Source organism: Camelus bactrianus, chromosome 2 (assembly GCF_048773025.1).
Source record: "Camelus bactrianus isolate YW-2024 breed Bactrian camel chromosome 2, ASM4877302v1, whole genome shotgun sequence".
NCBI lineage: Eukaryota > Metazoa > Chordata > Mammalia > Artiodactyla > Camelidae > Camelus > Camelus bactrianus.
The window spans coordinates 67,005,302-67,025,758 of NC_133540.1; the positions used below are offsets into that span (position 1 = coordinate 67,005,302).

At 45.4% G+C, this 20,457-nt stretch overlaps 1 protein-coding gene across 2 annotated transcripts in view; it reads left to right on the top strand.

Annotated features, from left to right (window-relative positions):
- Positions 1-18,336, top strand: part of TSPAN5 (tetraspanin 5) — a 152,700-nt gene extending 134,364 nt beyond the window's left edge. The window contains exons 3-8 of one of the 2 annotated variants that reach the window (XM_010953560.3): positions 5,359-5,505; positions 8,745-8,915; positions 11,254-11,379; positions 13,432-13,479; positions 13,569-13,685; positions 16,104-18,336. In XM_010953560.3, coding sequence (XP_010951862.1) covers positions 5,359-5,505; positions 8,745-8,915; positions 11,254-11,379; positions 13,432-13,479; positions 13,569-13,685; positions 16,104-16,169 — 675 coding nt within the window. In that variant the 3' untranslated portion in view covers positions 16,170-18,336. The remainder of the gene's footprint in view (positions 1-5,358; positions 5,506-8,744; positions 8,916-11,253; positions 11,380-13,431; positions 13,480-13,568; positions 13,686-16,103) is intronic. The other variant, XM_074343576.1, reaches the window with a different exon arrangement.
- Positions 18,337-20,457: the final 2,121 nt, after the last annotated feature.

Sequence of the window (20,457 nt, forward strand, 5' to 3'; positions counted from 1 at the left end):
GTCTGCCCACATCTAGCGCTTGTCCAGGCCACCCTTTTTCTGGATTCCAGGGAAATGGCAGGTGAGCCAGGTGGCTTGAGAACAGGATGGTTTGTGCAGGAGAAGGCTGACTGGAATGCTCTCTCTGCCAACCTCTAGAGCCGGCTTCCCTAAGTGGCTGAGATTTCAGAGTCTCCCTTGTACAGTAACAGACGCACATCGATACCTGTCTTGTTTGTTGGCGCTCTCAACTTCTGTTACGTGATACTGCCTGAGACGTGTTTCATTAATATGTCTTACTTCTTCTTAGATGCATATTGGTCTCCTTGCTAAGTTCTGAGAGATCCTGTCTAGTACCTGGGGGATCTTGGGAATCTATTTTCACTAGAGGATCATCTCTTAAAGCCTCCAGATTGATATGCCGAGAGCTAATTGTCTAATAGCCGATATGTGGAATGGCTAATTTTCAGAAAATACTTGTTTCAACTTTTTAAATTGACCGCTATTCATTTTGTCTCTCTACAGCACTTTGTTACGGTCAGTTTGTTTTTGCCTCTGCTGCCTGCTGCAGCAACAGCTGCAGACTTCGAGGAGATGACTGAGGGTCACGAGACTAAACATATAGGAATACTCAGTATGAACAGAAAGAATTCTTATGTTCATTTATGTGAGGTTTTCTTAATATAATCTTTGTTACTAAAGAATATGTGTATAGGAAATCCTCCTATATTCTCGAGTCTGTAGTTTTTGAATATATCCTTCTTGTGACCTGCTGTCTTGGTCTCTGGCTCTGGCTCTCATTCTGACTCTTTCCCTTTCTGTCCCTGCTGCTGCTGTTCCGAACTCCACCTTTATGTCACCTGAAACAAATGACTAAGGGAATAAGGACCTGTGGACAGTGGCTCCACGTCTTACTCATTTATTCTTATTCCAGCTAGATTCAGCTTCGTAGGATGATATTTTCTGGCTTTACACACCAAGTCCAGCACCCTTGCCGTCTTTAACTCCCAGGGCTCTGCTGCAGGATTCAGGTGGGAGGAGAAGGGCTTACTACCAGGGTATAGACAAGGCTCTGTGTGTGCACCTCCCAGAAGCAGCAGGTTCTGGGTACAGAGAAAAGTGGCCAAAAGACAAATTGCATTTTGTTCCCAATCAGTTTGAGTCCTAAAAAGTTCATTAAACCAAGGAAATGAACATTCACGTTAATGTGGAAAACCGGACCTTAAATCATGTAAGAATTATCAGCGATATAGACAAAACACCTAAAAGTTCCATTCTGAACGGATTGTTTCACTGGTGATGCTGAACAGATAGTGAGTCAGCCTGAAGGGAGTCATTCACATGGACTCAGTTATTGCCTGCAGATACCAACCAGTTGAGTAACTTATTAAATAAAACTTCCCTCTGCCCCTCGTCTGCTTCCCACCCTACCCCCAACACTTTTTTTCCAGCAGAGATTGTGAGCTTTAGTCTTGGGTGAGTGTGTGTGTGTGTGAGAGAGAGAGATGCCTACATGCCGCACTAAAGCATAGTTACCCAGACTCCTCAGATGTAAATGCAGATCCAGACTGAGCCAGTCCATGCAATCCTGAGGTCTGAGGATCCTGGAGTGGCTCAGAGCACCCATGCTCAAGCCAGGGATTCTAACACTGGCAGGATTTTCTCTCTTCCCCCCTTATTCTTTGTTTCTTCCTAAGCACTGGCTCCCCCTCTCACTGCAGACTGACTCTCTCCACAAGGTGAAAAACTCACTGCGCGTGGCTCCTGAGTGGGGCCTTTTACAGCTTCAGCCACTAGAGACAGACCCTGTTCTAAGTCCTAGTGTCTGAGGATGGGAATTTGGGGCTTCCCAACTCTCCCCGGGGCAGTGGGGTCAGGTGAGAGCTGGCAGCTCTGAGGGGCTGATGGAGCCGATTTGGGGAGAGGGAGTCCTTACAAGAAGGGAGAGGGAGGTGCTGTTCCCCGAAGGAGAGGGTGGTGCCCACAGGTTCCCAGAAGACGAGGTGTCTGCAGCCGGGTGCTTACGCATTCCTGAGGATTTACCACGAATCTGAATGTCTATTTTAAAGCACTTGGCAGACTTAACTGTAATCTTAGATTTTTTTTTTTCTTCCGGCTTCTTGTCAGCTACAGGCTTTAATTATAATTCTTCGCCAGCCGGCATGTTCTGGCACTTCTTACTCATTTGTCAAGTTGAGTTTAACAAAATTAAGAAGTCCAGTCAAAGACCCCATCTTTGAGACAACTGAAGGCCAAACTGTCAACTCCCCATCATTTTTGTAATCCAAACTCTTTGTTGCCAGAATTATGTTCAGCATCTCTCTCTCTCTCTCTCTCTCTCTCTCTCTCTCTCTCTCTCTCTCTCTCTCTCTCTCTGTGTAGTCAGAAACAGTAAGACTGCTCTTCAGTGAATATTTGGAAACATTGCACAGGTCAAAGAGTAAGGTTTTGGTTTTTTTTTTTGGTCTCCGCCTGGGTAAGTAACCCTAACCCAAAAGGAAACAAAAGCGGGCATTGGGCATTGACGTCCACATTTTGTGTTTGAAGATTCTAATTAGTTTCCAATGGATAACTACCTGTGTAGATTTGGAATCCATTAAAAATAAAGTTCTTGGTAGTCTTTTCCATGCTCTGCAGAATACTACAGGCTCTCAGTATCTCTCTCCAGCCCTATCTTTTGCTGAATGTAGGATTAAATGAGTAGAATCTGCAGTCCAGCTCGGCCCCCAAATGATGGTCGTTTCCATGGAAACCGTTGAAGGCCTCTCAATTAAAACTGCCCCTGCAGGCTGGGGAGACTAAAAGTATGAAAATGAGTTTGTCTGAGAAGCCAAATTCTCACCCTCCAAATTAAGCCCAGAGAGGACCGTGATCCAGGAATCCACTGACAGTTGGGCTGGTCAGGCAATCAAAGGCGATTTTTTTTTTGCTTTTGGGGAGGGAGTGCTCGGTATTTCAGGCGCAGGTGTGTTGTTGGTTTGCTTGTTTTGCTGAATTCCCCAGATAACTGTCCCTGTTGTCCATGGAGCTCTTTGTGTACAGCCAGGGATCACAGAAGAGTGTTTGGAAACAATCTGATCTTTGCGCGGACTTCAGTGTGAATCACAAACAAAAAGCCCATTAAAAATGGATGAAATCATAGAATGGTCTTGAAGTTGGAAGAAACCTAAAGGTCACTGAGTCCCAGTTTCCCATCCACTTTGGGAACCCCTCCTGGAGCAATGCTGATGGAGGCTCACAGCCTCGGCTGCCACGAGGGAAGCCCATGTTTCCTTCTGTGAGCCTCCTCTGAGCCCTGCTGGTATTAGAAAGCCCTCCTGAGGATGGAGCTGATGTCTCTTCTGTCACTTAGACCTCTGCTGCCTCTTCTTGGGGCCAAGTAAATTGAATCTACTTCTCCCATAATTAGGTTGACTTTTTAAAGTTTGAGAATATCATGTACCCCTTCTCCTGGCTGGGCGGGTCCAAAACATTGAGATTTTAAGTATTAATACCTCGAATGTTCAAAGGCGTTCTGACGGGAGAGGTTAATTTCCTCCCAATGCTGGACCCTCACCACTGTCGCTTAGATTTTGTCTGACTCCTCTGGCAATATTCCTTTCCACAGCATCATTTTATATAGGTGGAGAATTGGTAACAGTATTTCTGTGTTTTTCTTTTCCCCCTAGAGTATTCATAATTCAGAGCTTGGAAATCTAAGAAACACAAGGTTGGGTCAAACCATTGGTCTGTGCAGTCTCGTGGAGGGTGTGGTTGCCTGTATACTCTCACCCTAGACGTTTGCGAGTACACCCTGCATTCCTAAGTGTTTAATAATCTCTCAACCCTTCATCTGTGACTTTATTTAAACCCTGGCCTTTTTCATAGGGTTTAAGTTGCACATTTCAAGAGTCCTTTATTCCTCATATGTGTTCTGTTGTTAATATCCTATGATTGTTCTTAAGGTGATCTGCCTCCCAAAGAAGCAAAAATGTTACAAACAAGATAGCCTTGTTCAGTGTTCCTACAGCCTTAAAATGGGTTAACGCATAAAACTCCTAAACTCGGGTGTCGGTTAGTGCCGACTGGGAAGTGCTGGGAAGCGAACACCTAGCTTCCACTTGGTAGAGGAAGATGACTGAAGTAGACATTCTCTTCTGGTTCCAAAAAATCAATAGCGGTGTGACCTTCAGAAGTCACCAACCTCTCTTTCTCAGGTGTAAAATCAGATAAGTCCTTTTTATTCTTCCAGGTTGTTGAGAATGCTTTGGAAAAAAATTGTTAATATTAAGACCTTATAGCAAACTATACTATGGTACTCAGAGGGTATTTTGAGAGCTCAAACTTAATAAGAAAATAAAATATTGATGATGCTGGGTATCTAAGACTCACATACATCCACAGCTTTAAAATAACAGTAGCTGGCCTCTGTAAGAATGAATGGTAAATATATACTTTCCATTTTAGAGAAAAAAAAACCTTATAATTTCTAACGTAGGTTCTGGGTGATATTTGATATGGTATCGCACTTAAGGGAGAAAAGATTTCAGTAAAGAAGTGGCATTATTTGTGGATAAATGAAATTACTCTGGGTTCTTTTGGCAGGAGAATAAAAGGATTGTAAGCCAGGAAGTAACCTTCGATCTGTAAGTCATTTAAATCCCAGTTCTTAGAAAAAAGGTGGTAAGGAAATACCCTAATAACTCAGTGTGGGGCAGCCATCAGCCCAAACCACCCACGTGGGCTTTGGGGATCTGAGCCTGATAGGGTGTCCCGCGAAGCTCAAGGGAGGACCTGACGTGAGTTTTTCCCTGGAAAACTTTTCGAGGCTGTGGCTGGGACTGGCTGTTGTATTGGCGTTAAAGATTCCAGCTCTACCTCTGTTTCCTGAGAAATGCCAAGGGCTTAAAGCAGGCCCTGGTCTGGTATCTGCCTGCACTGAGGATGTAAGGATGACCCCTGTTGGGGGTTGAGAGGTGTTTTTCTAACACATCTGTTTTTTGCTCAAAACCGCTTATGTTTGGAGGCACAGAAAGCAAAGGTAACATCCATGGCTGCTCCATACAGGATCTGATGACAGTTTCTTGGGGTCATTTCTTTGCTTTATATAGTTTTACCAAAAATAGGAACCAATCTAGACCTTGGAAAAAAGGTAGTTTCCCTCCCCTCCCCTTGTCTTTTCTTTTCTTTCTTTATTTTAATTTTATTTATTTTTATTTAAATTTTTAATTTATTTACTTATTTTGCAGTGTCTCTTGAGTATTAATCACACATACGATGTGATTACCTCTGAAGTTTTTCTTAGGGCGGGGCAGGGAAAGACAAGGGTGATCATCTTTTCTTGTTGGAAAACTGACCCTGCCTCCTGGCACCCTGTTGTGTGTTCTTTTCCGCGCCCAGGGAGTTCTGTCCAACATCTCTTCCATCACCGATCTCGGCGGCTTTGACCCGGTTTGGCTCTTCCTTGTGGTGGGAGGAGTGATGTTCATTCTGGGATTTGCAGGGTGCATTGGAGCTCTACGGGAAAACACCTTCCTTCTCAAGTTTGTAAGTACCACACTCTGCTCTCAGGTTGAGAGCCAAACTCTCAGCTCACGTCAGGAGGGCACCCTGTCTACAGGCAGGAGTGAGCAGTACCAAAGGCACCAGCAGGAATGCGGCCGGGGTGATGCTCTTCCTTTAGGAGGGCTGTTTAGGTTCCACCCCACCTCCACCCCCACCCCCGTCTCCTTAATAATACAAGTGCCACCCCCACCCTGAGCTGTCCATGGAGGTTCTGTACATGGATATCACACGTTTGCATTCCATCCCTAAAATACCTTTAGGACTAAGGTGGGTCTATATATGTATATAGCTTTCTTCTTTTGAGTGATGTGTGCCCCTTCTTTTAAGCACATAGTCAGTAGAAAGCTGTTCAGGTAGTTGGTTTAGAGAAACCAGACATAAGCACAGTGGTTGTGGCATGTCTGTCTCAAGTCTATTAAGCAGTAGGTTTTGGCGAATATAGAGAAACAGTCCCTGCACATCCCCTGTGCTCTCTGCCAGTGCAAAGTCCTCCTTTGTATGACCAGTGTAGTTTTTAGGTCCCTCGCAGAATATTTTGGTGTGATCACTTTTAGCATGAGTATTTTTGGAAGAGGAGTTGTACCAGGGGGTAGATAAGGATTAGGTCGAGAATGAAAAGTAAAAGCAAGTGCTTACGCACATGTGCACGTGTGTGTGTTTGTGTGCATGTGTGAGAAATCCGTGTGGTAGGTGTAGCCGGTGGTCAGCCGAGTGTGCCTGTCTGTCTGGAGCTTGGCGGGCGTCTGTCTCACAGCCCTCTGTACGACAGCATCCACTCTCTCTCCAAGAACAGAAAAATGATTTGAAAAAACCCCGCCCTCCTGTGGTGAGATGGTAGGACTTCTAAGAAGAGGATTAGTGTAATATTACCTTTTCCTAGGATGATTCTCAACCCTTGTTGACTCATCATCACCTGGGGACATTTTCATTTGAAACAAGAGCATCTCCCAGAACTAGTCCCCACAGCCGGGCAGCACGTGATTCTCTTCCCCAGCATGTCTGCCGCATCTCCCCTGGCATCTTTTCTTGAAGTGCCCTAAGAAGAGCAGACTCACTGCCCACTCACTGTCCCCCAGGCTCTCTGCTTTTGAATTGAGGTGGCTCTGCCTCAGACAAAGTTCTGGAGGCTGTTTAACCCAGAAGTTCATATGACCCATGCTAATGGGAAACCCAAGGGATGCTTGGTCCTGCGTGCCATTTAAGGAGCAGTTGGTTCTCTGTTCTTTATATGTAGGTGTGACACACACACACACACACACACACACACACACACACTTACTTCATTCTTCACCTGATCTTGCCCTGTGGAGCTCCCAGGAGAGCTTTGCCTCTGATTGTGACCTGCCAGGCTTCATGGTATGAGACACTTAGGAGTGGCACCTGATAAAGCGGGGAGTTGTTTCATGCTGTGGGGTAGGCATTGCGTGAAGTGATAGGATTTTTTCTCTTTTTTTCTGGATTGAGGAAAGCTAACTTTGAAATTGTTGGTACTACTGATGATAATTGAGAACTATTTAGGTGGTGTATAGCTCAGTGGTAGAGTGCTTAGCATGCATGAGGTCCTGGATTCAATGCCCAGTACCTCCATTAAAAAAAGAAAAAAAGAACTGTTTTAGATTCTGTTTCTAGTGAACTCATCATGGACAGATAACCAGGAGCTCTTTGGAACCTGAGGGGCTGAGCTGGAGGGTCTAGAACTTGGATGTAAGCCTTGGGGTTCTAGACTTTGCCAGGCACTTATTTCTTCCTTCCACCCCTCCCCTCAGGCCCATCCTCCCAGAGTGGCACTTGGCACCCTGGAGAAACACTGTCAGATACACTGACATCTAGTGTGAAACAGCCTCGCCCAACCCTCATGTCCTACCCCATCCCTCAGTCACAAAAGACTGAGCTCTTTGGAGGCAGAGCTGTGGTCTTACTTATCCTCGCTTCTGCAAAGCCCAGCTAGGCCAGGGCCTGATCTGTTGTGAGCTATTCAGTAAATATTTGCTGAATGAATAAACGTTTTTTGTCTTTTAATTCTCACAAGTAACTGTACTTTCCTTAGCACCCCTGGCCTATGTATTTGTCTCTCGGTTGGCTGCTTGATGTCTCCGGCTGGATGTGGAAACAGCAGGCGGTACTAGCCCCACTGCCTCTTCAGCCACTCGCTGGGCAGCAGCCTGTAGGAGCTCGGCTGAGCAGGGGGCCCAGTGTCATCTTTTCTGCCCTTGTCGCCAGAAATTTGCTTGCACTTTTTACCCTCTGGTCCTTCACAGCCTCATTTCTCATAATCTGTGTGAGCAAAAAAGTTTGAAAAGGGTGAGAATGTGGGGGTGGGAGGAAGTGGAAAGAACCATGGGTGTGAGTGGGATGTCGATGTGACTAAGATGGGGCACTTCTTGTGGGTGAAAGGGACATTTCTCCAGACTGATGGCAGCCATACATAACCCATGGCCTTTAGCTTCCGTCCTTCCTTCCTTTTAAATGCTTGTTGTCTCCATCAGCCAGGAGTCTTCCTCTGACTGTGTGTTGATGTTGTTTGAAATATTTCCGAGCCTGGTGCTTCACAAAGGAAGGCTGGCACAGCTCACATTCCCGAGAAAAGCCCTCAACCCAGTGGTTTCATTTTGTTTTCATGATGGGAAATTATTTTCATGTCACAGCTACCCGCCCCACCCCCCTCCTCTTTGACCCCTTCATCTCAGATGAACACATCTGCTGTTGTACCCTGTATAGCAGGGGCAAAGGGGAATTAAAACAGTGTCTGAATCCAGGAAAGGAATATATTGCACACAGAATCAAGGCCACAGTAACAAATGACAGGCGATCTTAAAATATTGGGATAGTTTATCTTTCAGCATTACAAAAGCTTATTGGAGGTAGGGGCAGGTCATTGTTCAAGCATCTGAGAAGTGCATTAATCAGGAGAAATTCATTAAGCCTTAATGTGGGTCTAATGAGAAATTCCTATTACCCGTGTTTGCTTATGGGCTTTGTTGGTTAATTACCAAGTGAAACACCAGAGCCCCTAAAAAGTGATTATGAAGTGATTTTTAAAAATCATTTATTGGAGTGTGATATTGTATCAGTGACTCTTAAGAAATTGATGGTTATTTGCTTTGGACATGTGTAACAGCCCAGTGTGATTACAAACCTTTTTAGAAAGAACCATTTAACTATCTATGTATGATCAAACTAGTCCTCATAACTGTTCTCTTGTGTGTGTTCTTTTGTCTTAGTTTTCTGTGTTCCTGGGAATTATTTTCTTCCTGGAGCTCACTGCCGGGGTTCTGGCATTTGTTTTCAAAGACTGGATCAAAGACCAGCTGTATTTCTTTATAAACAACAACATCAGAGCGTACAGGGATGACATTGATTTGCAAAACCTCATAGACTTCACCCAGGAATATGTAAGTTTGAATTTGGTTTATTTTCAAGTTGAAAGCCTTCTCAGAAGGATGACCCCAATGAACACTCCTCCTGGCTTCTGTGTCTGCCAGCTGGAACCTACCTCTCACTTCTCCACGTGGTTTTTTGTTTGTTTGCTTGTGTGTTTATTATTTTCTGACTTGTTTTATGACGTAACACGATCTGTACCCTAATTGGAAATGTGTTATTTTCACTTATCTCAGTTTCTACTAAGAGGAACCAAGAAGAAAACTCTTGAGCAAACGTTTAGGTTATCATCAAAGCTGCCCATTCCTGTTGACATTGAAGGATGTTTTGCCATAGGTTTACCATTTTATTTGGTGTTAAGTTTGGATTCTTTCCTATATTCTTTGCCCCTTTTTTGGTTATCCTGTATACTTCATAAAGCTCATAATACTGTACTTATCAATAGAATGTTTATCCACAAAGTTCCTAAAGTTATGCCCCTCCAGGTATTTTTAACAGCACCTGCAGTTAAAACTGAAAAGCGAGACACTTCTAAGCCTGGTGGCTTCTCACAAGTGAAGAATCTGTGGAGCAGCACCACTCCCATTGAGGTTTCTGGACATTGCTGTGTGACGGCCTCTGCTACACAAACGAAGTAGCAGCTGCCCTGTTCTGCTCAAAATGCACAGTGGTATAAACAAGGGGTCAGAAGACACAGAACTAGTGCCAAAATCTGCTTAGCCAAGTGACCTCGGGTTAACAGGACCTCGAGCTATTTCCGCAGGAGTAAAATGGAAACCCTAGAAGCTGCTGTTTAACTCATGGGGATGTTGACGCGCTGATGAGCTGTGCGATGTTGTATTAGGCTTCAGGTGTTACTGTCCTACAAGCGGTCAGGCCTATATTGCACGCACTGAAAAGCTGGGTACGGTGAGCAGACCTGGACAGTGACGTCCGTGACATTCGTGTATATGGCAGCACCGGAGGGCTGACAGAAACCCAGCGGACCAGGGGCTGTCTCTTGGTTGGACAGCCTTCCAGAGTGAGCTGAGGTCCTTTGGTGAAGGGAGGAGAGGGCTGCCTCGACATTCACCCTGAGGGAGCTCCCCCCACCTCTGCCCTCACCAGGCATGCAGAAGTGAGCTGAGTTGTGTTGGTTTTGTTCGGTGACAGCGTGACAGTCCTGGAGCCTGCTGTCCCTCAGGTGTGAAATTAAGCCCTGTTTCGTCTCCTCAGCAGACTTGACTGTTTTGTTAGGTCATAATGGATGCAGGCTCACCTCTTGCCAAGTATTATTGCTGACTAGTTGGTGTGGCAAGTCTGATGGAGCTTTGTAGGCAAACTGGAGGTGCACAACCCAAGCCCGAGGAGGACCCAGCGAGTTGGAAGAGCATGCAGATACACATTCTCTTGAGATGCTGTCTGCTTCCTATGGAAATTCTGTTATTTCATGTGATTTCACTTTTCTGTCATGGACTTTTAATATTTTGAAGTAGCTATTGGTCCTGAAACTCTTAAAATGGTCAAGGCTTGATGTGTATTAACTCGCAGAAGTCGAGCTGGTCCAGCATGGGGGGTGTCAGAGGGGCTTATTATGGGACCCCTTTTGAATCAGGCCTCGCTGAAGACTCACTGAACTGAACAGCTTGTTTTATTACGTTTTAATTAGATGATTGAATTTTTTCAGTTGAAAATACACATACATGCTCTTGCTTTAAAAAATTCAGAGTAGAAACATAATGAAACAGATTTATAATGCAAAAAGTAAGGCTCTAAAACTTGGGGTGATGGGTATCTTCAGTATCTTTTGATTGCAGTGATGGTTTTACCACATATAAATATGTCAAAACTTATAAAATGGCACACTTTAAATATGTACAGTTTATTGTATGTCAGTCAGACCTCAATAAAATGGATTTTTTTTAAAAAAAAATCATTAAGGTGTAGAGATCAAAATTTAAAAAGTAAACCTCTGGATGTCCCGCCCATAGTCCCAACCTGCCTCTGTCAGACACTACCACTGTTTGGTGTCTTGTTACTCCTTCTAGAATATTCCACGTGTACTCGAGCCGAGCAGGTCTTGTTCAAACTGAGCCCTGCTGTACGGCTCCCGGTCTGCCCACCCTCCCCGGACACCATGGGCCTCGTCAGTGGCTCAAGTCTCATGCAGATACATCCTTCCAATTCTCCAGCCTTACCTTGGAGGCTTTTACAGGGGCCCCTTAGGTTCAGTTTGGTTTACAGATAGATTCTGAGCCAGAAGAGAAGGCAAGAGCTGGCAGCAGCTGGGTGTGGGTCGTTCTGGCGGGTGTGAGTGTAGGTGCCTGGTCGCCTCGCCGCCGGGGTGTTCTAACTCTCTCCTGTTTGCTCTAGTGGCAGTGCTGTGGGGCTTTTGGAGCTGATGATTGGAACCTAAATATTTACTTCAATTGCACAGATTCCAATGCAAGTCGAGAGCGATGCGGCGTGCCCTTCTCCTGCTGTACTAAAGACCCCGCCGTAAGTCCCCACCCGCGCCCGCGCCCGCGCCCAGAGCGCGTGGGCCAGAGCAGAGCGGGCTGTGGAAACCTCTTCTTAGTCTTGACGGTAGCTCCTGCTGGAGGGGCGGGTGTGGGTCAGCGCCCAGACCTTCTGGAGGAGTCCTAATCACCAACGTTGACTTAGCCGTGCCGGCGCTGCTTCCTGTTCTAAGCCTTTTGTGTGTTGGCACATTTAAGTTGGGAGCACTCCGACTGGCAGGTACCGCCACTGTCTTCCCTTTTCAGGTGAAACCAAGGCCCGTGGAGTTTAAGTAATTCTCCCCAGCTCCCACTGCTTGTGAGTGATGGAGCTGAGCTTTGGACCCAGGCAGCTGCCGGCACTGCCTGTTATTCCTTCTTTGTGAGAAGGACGGGCTCGTATGAGCGTGCTCTGCAGTGTCTGGGGTTAGTCACGCTTTTCTTCCTGCCTTCATGCTCGGGGAGTGTTAGGAGCAGGAGAAGAGCGTGAGACCAGCTAGGGCTGGACTCCTGGTAGGAAGACTGCAGGTGTCTACTCGGTCGTGATGACTACAGGAATGGCAGTTTGTATTTTATTTCATACATATACATACATATGTGTGTATATATGTGTGTGTGTATGCGTGTGTATATATGTATATATAAAGCCTGTTCGTAGGCCACTATTTTTGCCCCAGGTTTGATTGTATTTTGAGTCAAATCATGTGCCTGGCATACAGAATGGCTTAAAATGCAGCTCTCCTGCTGTAAATTTAAAAGCCAGAATTGAGTGTTAGAACAATCCATGTGGTAGAAAAGGCATCCTTGCACTTGGCCCTTCGGCACCCTCCAGCCTCTCTCTGGCCAGTTAGTCCCCAGCAGCCCTCCCCAGACCAGCCCTTCCCGAGGAGGAGTAGAGCCCAGTGGGCGCTGCGGAGTCCAGTGGCCTGTTTCCCCTGAAAGGGCGGGGGTGCGGGGCCCTTTACAAGCGGCCATAGTTACTCTGTAAAAATAATGAATCACAATGCTGGGCCCCTGAAACTAATATAATATTGTAAATTAACTACATGTCAATTTTTAAAAGTGAAAAAAAAGGAGGGGTAGACCATGCTCTCAGTTGGAAAAGCCGAACTTGCTGCAGGCCGCCCCTCAGGGGTCAGCCGGGGATGTTACTCCTGGTCTGAGGGAGACTGAGAATCAGAGGACCACGCAGCCCTGCTGAGACCTCCCCGGGAAAGCCAGCCTTTCCCACTGGCTCATTTCTCCCTTTTCTCTGAGGGGACTGAAGGCAAGAGAGTGCCTGGCACAGAGCCCAGGCAGCAAGTACAAGCTGGGCTCTCTCAGTCTCCAGCCCCTGCCCTGAGTGAACGTTCCATCGGAAGAATTCTGAAGATTCTCAGAAAGCATTATGCCCCCCTTTCAAGTACAGATCCTCTGGGTAGAGATACCTCATTCCATAAATGCTAAGCTAATAAAATCTACCCTGTACCCTGCAGAGGGGAAACACAGACAAACCTAAAACAGCGGAGCCCATGTTTCTGATCAGGCCTGTGAGATGTCAGGGCATCTGTCCACCTGTGATGTGGTCAGGGTATTGCTTTAATTATTAAAGTAATACATTCTTGTTGAAAAACCATTTAAATAATACACAAGTATATAGATTCAAAAGTAGAAGCCCCCCCCCAAAAGAGCATAAATGAAGACAGTCATTATAAAAAAACAAAAACCCTTTAACGATGGTTTTTGTTTGTCTCCAGTTCCCTCAATCCATAAGCTTCTTGAGGTGTCAGCTTTGAATCTGGAGCCTTCTGCATAATGGAATTGCTAGACTTTCTGATGTTTCCTGAGTTTCAGTTTTCCTCATTTGGAAAAGGACTGTTTAATACTTTCTGAGAATCGTCATAATAATTACATGGGATTATATATAAAAGCATTTAATGAGGTGTCCGGGATACCTGTGTGCCCAAATATACATTCTATTACCAACATTTGACAGGGATCTTCTGCTAATTCCTAGGTGGGCTTCCTGTCGAGCAGGACTGGATTTCACTTTTCTGTTTCCTTTCTCCCCCAGGAAGATGTCATCAACACTCAGTGTGGCTATGATGCCAGGCAAAAACCAGTAAGTGGAATCTCCTCTTGTCACTTAGCGCATTGGAGGAGCTTTTGAACTTGCTTGGTGACACTGTGCTCTCCTCTTCCCTTGTGAAGGAAGTCGATCAGCAGATTGTGATCTATACGAAAGGCTGTGTGCCCCAGTTTGAGAAATGGTTGCAGGACAACTTGACCATCGTGGCTGGTATTTTCATAGGCATTGCGTTGCTACAGGTAAGTCCAGGCTCCGTGGTGGGTGTCACAGGGAAATGACATCCCAGGAGAGCCCTCACCAGGGCAGGAGCTTTGCTCATTCACCTTCACGTCACAGTTTTCAGGACCCATTGGAGAGTTGGGGAACAGACCTTAGCTGGATTTGGTTTGGATTTTATTGAAGCTCTGATTTTCAATGCTACTATCCTCAAATACTTTAGGAAACCTGCTTTCCTTTTCAAGTTGGAGAGATTGGCTGGATCAGACAGGAATGGTCAGATGTAGAGCCTTGCCCAGTGGCAAGGCAAAAGCTTTTTGGAGCGTCACAGACGTGCTATGCCCCACCCCCCTCTCTCTGGCCCATCTTGCCAAAGTGCTAGTGAGGGAAGGGAGCATCCACTCTTCCTCCTAGGCAGTCCCGACAGCTGGGCTTTTCATCTTGTGGAGATGTGATGCTTTTAACTTAGAGGGTCGCAAATGGGGCACAATGGTTGAAAGAAATTAAAGAAGACCATCCGTATTCATGGATTGGAAGATTTAATGTTTTTAAGGTGGCAGTACACTTCAAATTGATCTACAGATTCAGTGCAATCCCTGTCAAAATTCCAACTGCCTTTTTGGGCAAAAATGGACAAACTGATCCTAAAGTTCATATGGAAATTCAAGGGACCCCAAATAGTCACACAAAATTGAAAAAGCAAAAAAAGTTGGAGAAATCTCACTTCCGGGAGCAACACTTACTACAGAGCTGCAGCAATCAAGATAGTGTGTACTGGTGTAAGGTTGGACGTGAAGATTAGTGGAATAGAATGGAAGGTTCAGAAAAAACCTCCACATCTATGATCAGTTGATCTATTTATTTGACGAGGGAACTAAGACCATTCAATGGGGAAAGAGTAGTCTTCCCAACAAATGGTGCTGGACCAACTGGATATCTATGTGTGAAAGATTGTATTTGGACCCCTAATTCACACCACATAAAAGAGATTAACTCAACGTCAATCAAAGACCTAAATGTAAACGGTAAAGCTGTAAAAGTTTTAGAAGAAAGTATAGGTGTAAATCATTGTGACATTGAATTAGGCAGTGTTTTCTTAGATATGATAGCAAAAGCACAAGTAACCAAAGAAAGGATGGATCAATTGGGCTTCATCAAAATTAAAAACGTCTGTGCTGAAAATGACACTGTCAAAAAAGTGAGAAAGACAAGCCACTAAATGGGAAAAAATATTTGCAAATCATTCCATCTGATAAGGATCTTGTGTATAGAATGTACGAAGAACAACTCAACAAGTAGAAAAAGACAAACTCTGTTTAAAGGTGGGCAAAGGATTTGAATAGACATTTCGCCAAAGAAGATACACATTAGCTATTTGTAATGACGTCATTCATTGTTGGGTAAATTCAAATGGAAACCACAGTGAGACACCACTTCACACCTACTAGGATGCCCGCAATAAAAAAGATGATAACAAGAGCTGGTTAGGATGTGGAGAGATTGGAACCCTCATATGTTGCAAAGGGGAATGAAAATGATGCAGCCTCTTTGGAAAACACTTAGCAGTGCTGAGAAAATGAAACAGTTACCATATGAGCCCGCAGTTCTACTCCTAGAGTACTGAAATGTGCCCCCAGAGTACTGAAAATATGTCCACCTGAAAACTTGTACCCAGATGTTCATAGCAGCACTGTTCACGGTAGCCCCAAAGTAGAAACCATCCAGATGTCCGTCGTGTGATGAGTGGATAAACAAAATGTGGTTTATCCATATAATGGGATATCATTCAGCCATCAAAATAGTTGAACTGCTGTTACGTGCTGCATCCTGGATGAACCTTGAAAACATTTTGCTCCGTGAAAGCAGACCGACACAAAAGGCCATGTATTACATGACTCTTTTTATATGAAATGGCCAGACTAGGCAGATCCATAGAGATAAGAGAGTAGATTCGTGCTTGCCAAGGCTGTAGGGGTCGGGGCACTGAGGATGACTGCTCTTGGGTACAGAGTTTCTTTTCGGAGGGATGAAAACATTCTGGAATTAGTGGTGCTAGTTGCACATCCTTGTGAATACACTGAAGATCACTAAATTGTACACTTTAAAAGGATGAATTTTATAGGCTATGAATTGTATCTCAATTTTAAAAATCAGTTTAAAAAAATTTAAAATATATACACAACAAGTTTATACTGTATAGCACAGGGAACTATATTCAATATCTTGTAGTAAGCCTATGGTGAAAAAGAATATGGAAACGAATATATGTATGTGCCTATGTGACTGAAGCACTGTGCTGTACACCAGAAATTGTTACAACATTGTAAACTGACTATACTTCAATTAAAAAAAAAATCAAAGATTTTTTAAAAAACAGGATTCGGTAGCCAAGGAAGAGCCCAGAGTACCTCTGTTTGACTCTCTTTTCCTTCCCCTATCAGATTTTTGGGATCTGCCTGGCCCAGAATCTGGTGAGTGACATTGAAGCTGTCAGGGCCAGCTGGTAGAGCGCCCACCACAGCTGCATCAAGACACTGGACAGACCCAGCCTTCCTGCCCCACCGTGTGCCCAGCTGATAGCCATGCAGCACGGACCCTAATCACAGAGGCACCCTGCAATCCCACCTGATGGAGCTGCCAAGAACTCGTTCTTTGGGGGGTAAAACTGGGAAATGCTGCTCACTGACAGAATTAAAAAGACAAAAACCAGTATGAAAGTCGTTGCGCCGTGAATCTCTACTGTGGCCGTGAATTTCTGGATGTTTGGATACTGACCAAAAGAGAAAAAAGGGAGGGTGGGGGACCCAGATGTACTGAATTTGTGGAAAAGTCTCGTTCTCTGCTTCGGTGACTGGAGGGCCGGGGGAGGCAGTCTTGCTGGTGTTCGTCATGCCTTGAAAGCACGGCCTTCTGTTCCGTGGCTGGAGGAGGTGCGCCTTTCCTAAGAAGGCTGTGGGGTTTGGGCATCCCGTCACTGTACATTTCAAGAAACTATTACAACGATCACCCCGAGAAGAAAGCAGCTTGCCTTTGGGTTCAGATTTTTGTGACCACGTTCAACAAGTTAACTTGGGCGGGCACATCTGGTCTCTCCTGGAGTGTCTCCGTGTAAGAGAAGTTGTGTGTTCTTTGCGCACTGGGCATGGGCTTTGGAACACTTCATGATGCCGAGTTTTAGTGGGACAGATCTTTTTTCTAAGTAGGCCTGAGTTTTATTTATCAGTGCAATCCAAGGAGAAAATGAGGTTAACGAAGAGGTATTGAATACCACAGCCCACCAAATTAGTCGTTGGACTCTTTAGAATTCTCTGGGGTTTTGTTTTGTTGTGGATGTTTTCCTTCCTTCCTTCCTTCCTCTTTTTTTTTTTTTTTGTCTTCCAAAAGTGAAAGCTATGGTACAGTTTCTCTTGAATTTTTAAGTCTTCTCTTACTTGGCTCGAATATTAATTTTTTTCTATAATCTCTCTGCATGACCCGCGAATCTGAATCCACCAGCTCTTTGTCCTGTCATCTTTCCCACAAACCTTTATAAACGTTACCTGGTCAGCATTTATTTCTGAGGTTCCCAGTCTGGAGAGGTGTGGCGTGTCCTCCCAGCCTGGGAAGGGGCCAGCTGGGCCATCGCGGATGCTTGCACGGACTCCACCGGGAGGTCTGTTGGCTGGGTCTGGGGATTGATCATCGTGGCCTCTTCTGCAGCCTCCCCCTCTTTCCTTTAAATGGAATTAAACCAAGTTCTGAAATGGTGTTGATACAATCACAGGGCTTCTGATGCTTTTTTTTTTTTTTTTCCTCTTCTGGTTTTAGTTTGTTTTTATTAAAAAGAAAACAAAAAGGAGTGCACGGCCAGAGGCCCTTCTGCTCCCTCAGTGCAGACTCACCATCAGCCTGGTGGCAAAGCACAAATACTTCAGAGGGGAGAGCAGGAGGGGGGCAAAGTGTTCTGTGACGCAAGGTGGGAGAGTGCACCTCCAGGCACTGCCCCCGCCCCGCCACCCACTCCAGATGGGAGGGACGAGTTTTGCCCCCAGATTTTTCCTACTAACAGGTGTCTACCAGGATGTCGCTCTCCGGGGGAGCAGATATTAGTCCGTGGAACACCGGGAAATCCACAGGCATATTTGAGAGTGATGACACATTTGCAGCACATAACTGGGCAGCCAGCCTGCGTAGTTTGTGGAAACTTAGCAAGGTTTTCCATTTCAGCCCCGCGTTGCATCGCCATGGCTGATGAATGTGTCGGTCTGCTCAGAGAAAGGACAAAAGTTCTCTGCAATTCTAGTCTCCAGAGGGAGGGCGTGTGTATGACTCTGCATGTTTGTGTTTTCGTGTCTGTAGGCTTAGAGATGTTGAGTCCATCTGCTGGCCGTAAGATTTTACTTCCCCTCTGTCCCCACCACTGTGGTCATTCTGCACTGTCATTCCAGTGTGGAGGAGACTTGAGCTCTCCAGTTGGCCTTCTTGTCCTGTTTGTTACCTCATTCTCCAGTGAACTCCACCTGACCAGTTGATGCAGAATCGGGCGAGATTCCCACCCTTTGGCACATCCAGTGAAAGGCCAAACAGCAAGTCCAAGTGAGTTCTAAATTTTAATTAATCACCCTTTATTTTTTACACTTGAGAGTGGTTGTAATAAAGGCTGTCATTAATAAACTTGGTTCTACCCTACATGGAGTTATGTCTTGGCTTCATTACTTCTCTCTCGAAATTGTACAGTTCTCTAATTTCAGTGGTACTCAAACCACAGCATGCACTGGAATCACCTGGAAAGCTTGTTAAAACACACAGGACTGGGTTTGCCGCATCCCTGGCATTTCTGATCTAGGTCTAGAGCGGAGCTTGAGAAGGGGGATTTCTGACAGGTTCGCAGGCGGTGCTGTTGTTGCTTGTCTGGGAGGAACTTGGAGAGGCCCTGCTCTGGCCCAGTTCTCTGACAGGGGAGAAGGAGAGGAGGGATGTTTTGTGGTTGGGGAGAGAAAGATCTCTTTGTGCTGCTGGACACAGACTGATGAGAGATGGGCAGAGCAGGGGACGTAGGAAATCTCTGTCCCTGAAATCATTGTCTGCTGGTCATAGTCACCTGGGGACCGTGGAGAATACAGATCAGGCCTTGCCCCTAGCAATTCTAGAGTGGAAGAGCCAGATCCTGTATTTTTAAGAAACGCCCATGAAAATTTAATGCACGGTGAGATTTAGGACCCATGGTCCTAGGTAAATCTTAATAGCATTCACAGGTTTTTTTTATGAGAAAATAATTTCTAGTGGTCCCTTAGAGCAGGAATCTTAAAACCCCCTCTCCTGAGTTTTTAAGATTAAAATACCAACGTAAATGTCCTTTCGTTGTGGATTATCACTGCAGAAGGCTTCTGTCTTTCAAGCTATTAAAGACTATTTTTCAAAGATCAAATGAAAGCATAGGTTTAAGGTTCACATAGTGTCAGGGTCTGAGAATACTGTGTCCCAATACTTGTTGGAGAAACAGTTTGCCTCACTTCCCAGGATATTTAAAACGAAGATAAGGAAATTTATCAGGGGTAACTGGAGATAACCAATCTCTATTTCTAGAGTTTTCTTAGCTGTGCTGTAGAGATTATCCATGCACAGGAGGTAATTGAGGATCACCCTCCTTGTTCAGAGCAAACTCTGGGCCAACAGAGGAGAAAAATCACAGCTCAGAAGTCAAAAGATGCTTTGTCTGCAAAACTCGAACTTACAGGAAGTTTCTTCCATGTTTGGAAGGTAGACTTTGGAGGGGGATTATTTAATTTCTGTTTATCTCCATTGTTTGACCGGTTCCCACAAACATCCTTTGCTTCCATGGTTTAAAAAAGGTTTAAAAAACTAACAATTTTTAAAAATGAATGTAGGAATTCAAAAGTAGAATTTCACAGCACGAAGCACTTGAAGAAGTGCCTTTCCTTGTTCCTCCTCCTCTTTCTTCTCCCAGAGAATTAACCTTGACTTCCCTTTCAGTTCCTGGTCATCCTTCTCTGAAGGAGGTTCTGAAAAGTGTCTGTGGCTTTTTCTTATTATGCAGAATGTTCCTCCATGTGCTGTGTGTGTGTGTACGCGCGCACTCGCCCAGCACTTCCATGGGGCTCCTCTCAGTGTCCGTTTCCGGCGGTTGGACTGGCGCCCTGGGAAGCCGGTGGGCCAAGCAATGAGGAGCCAGTGACCTGGCAGGCCCTCCCCCGCTCTTTGTCATTTATTCCACGGAGCCCTCCTTCTCTAGGGAAATCCTGCTGAGACCTCCAAGGAAGAACTGGGAAGAACCTCTCCATAAACACCGGCCAGCGGGGGTGGGTGGCCAGCACCCAGCAGTGAGGCCCGGGGGCTGCTTCTAATCACTGCCCTCTCAGGAGTGGGAGGCCTGGTCCTTGAACGAGAAGGAGAATGCAGCGCTTGCCTGGAAATACTCCAGCTCTGGCCTTGTCATGGTGACAGGATAAAATCTCTACACCACCACAGGCAGATGTATCTGGGCGGGGTCGGCGAGGGGGAGGGAAGCCAAACTCTAAACGGGGACCCAAGCCATTTCTTTTTTGGAAGAGTTTGTGATTAAAGTAGAGTTTATACGATTATACTTTCTAAGACTTCTTTTATTTGAGGAATCAAATACAGCTTTCCTCGGGGTGCGCGTGCTGAGTAGTTTTCCTGGGAGCTGGGCACCAGTGAGAGGGTGCGTGCTTGAGTGAGTCTAGCCTGGTGTCTTTTAATGCAAACCAAACTTGCGCCAACCAGTGCACCTTACTCCTCCACTTCTAGGAACTCCCATCAGAAGACAAGACCAAGGAA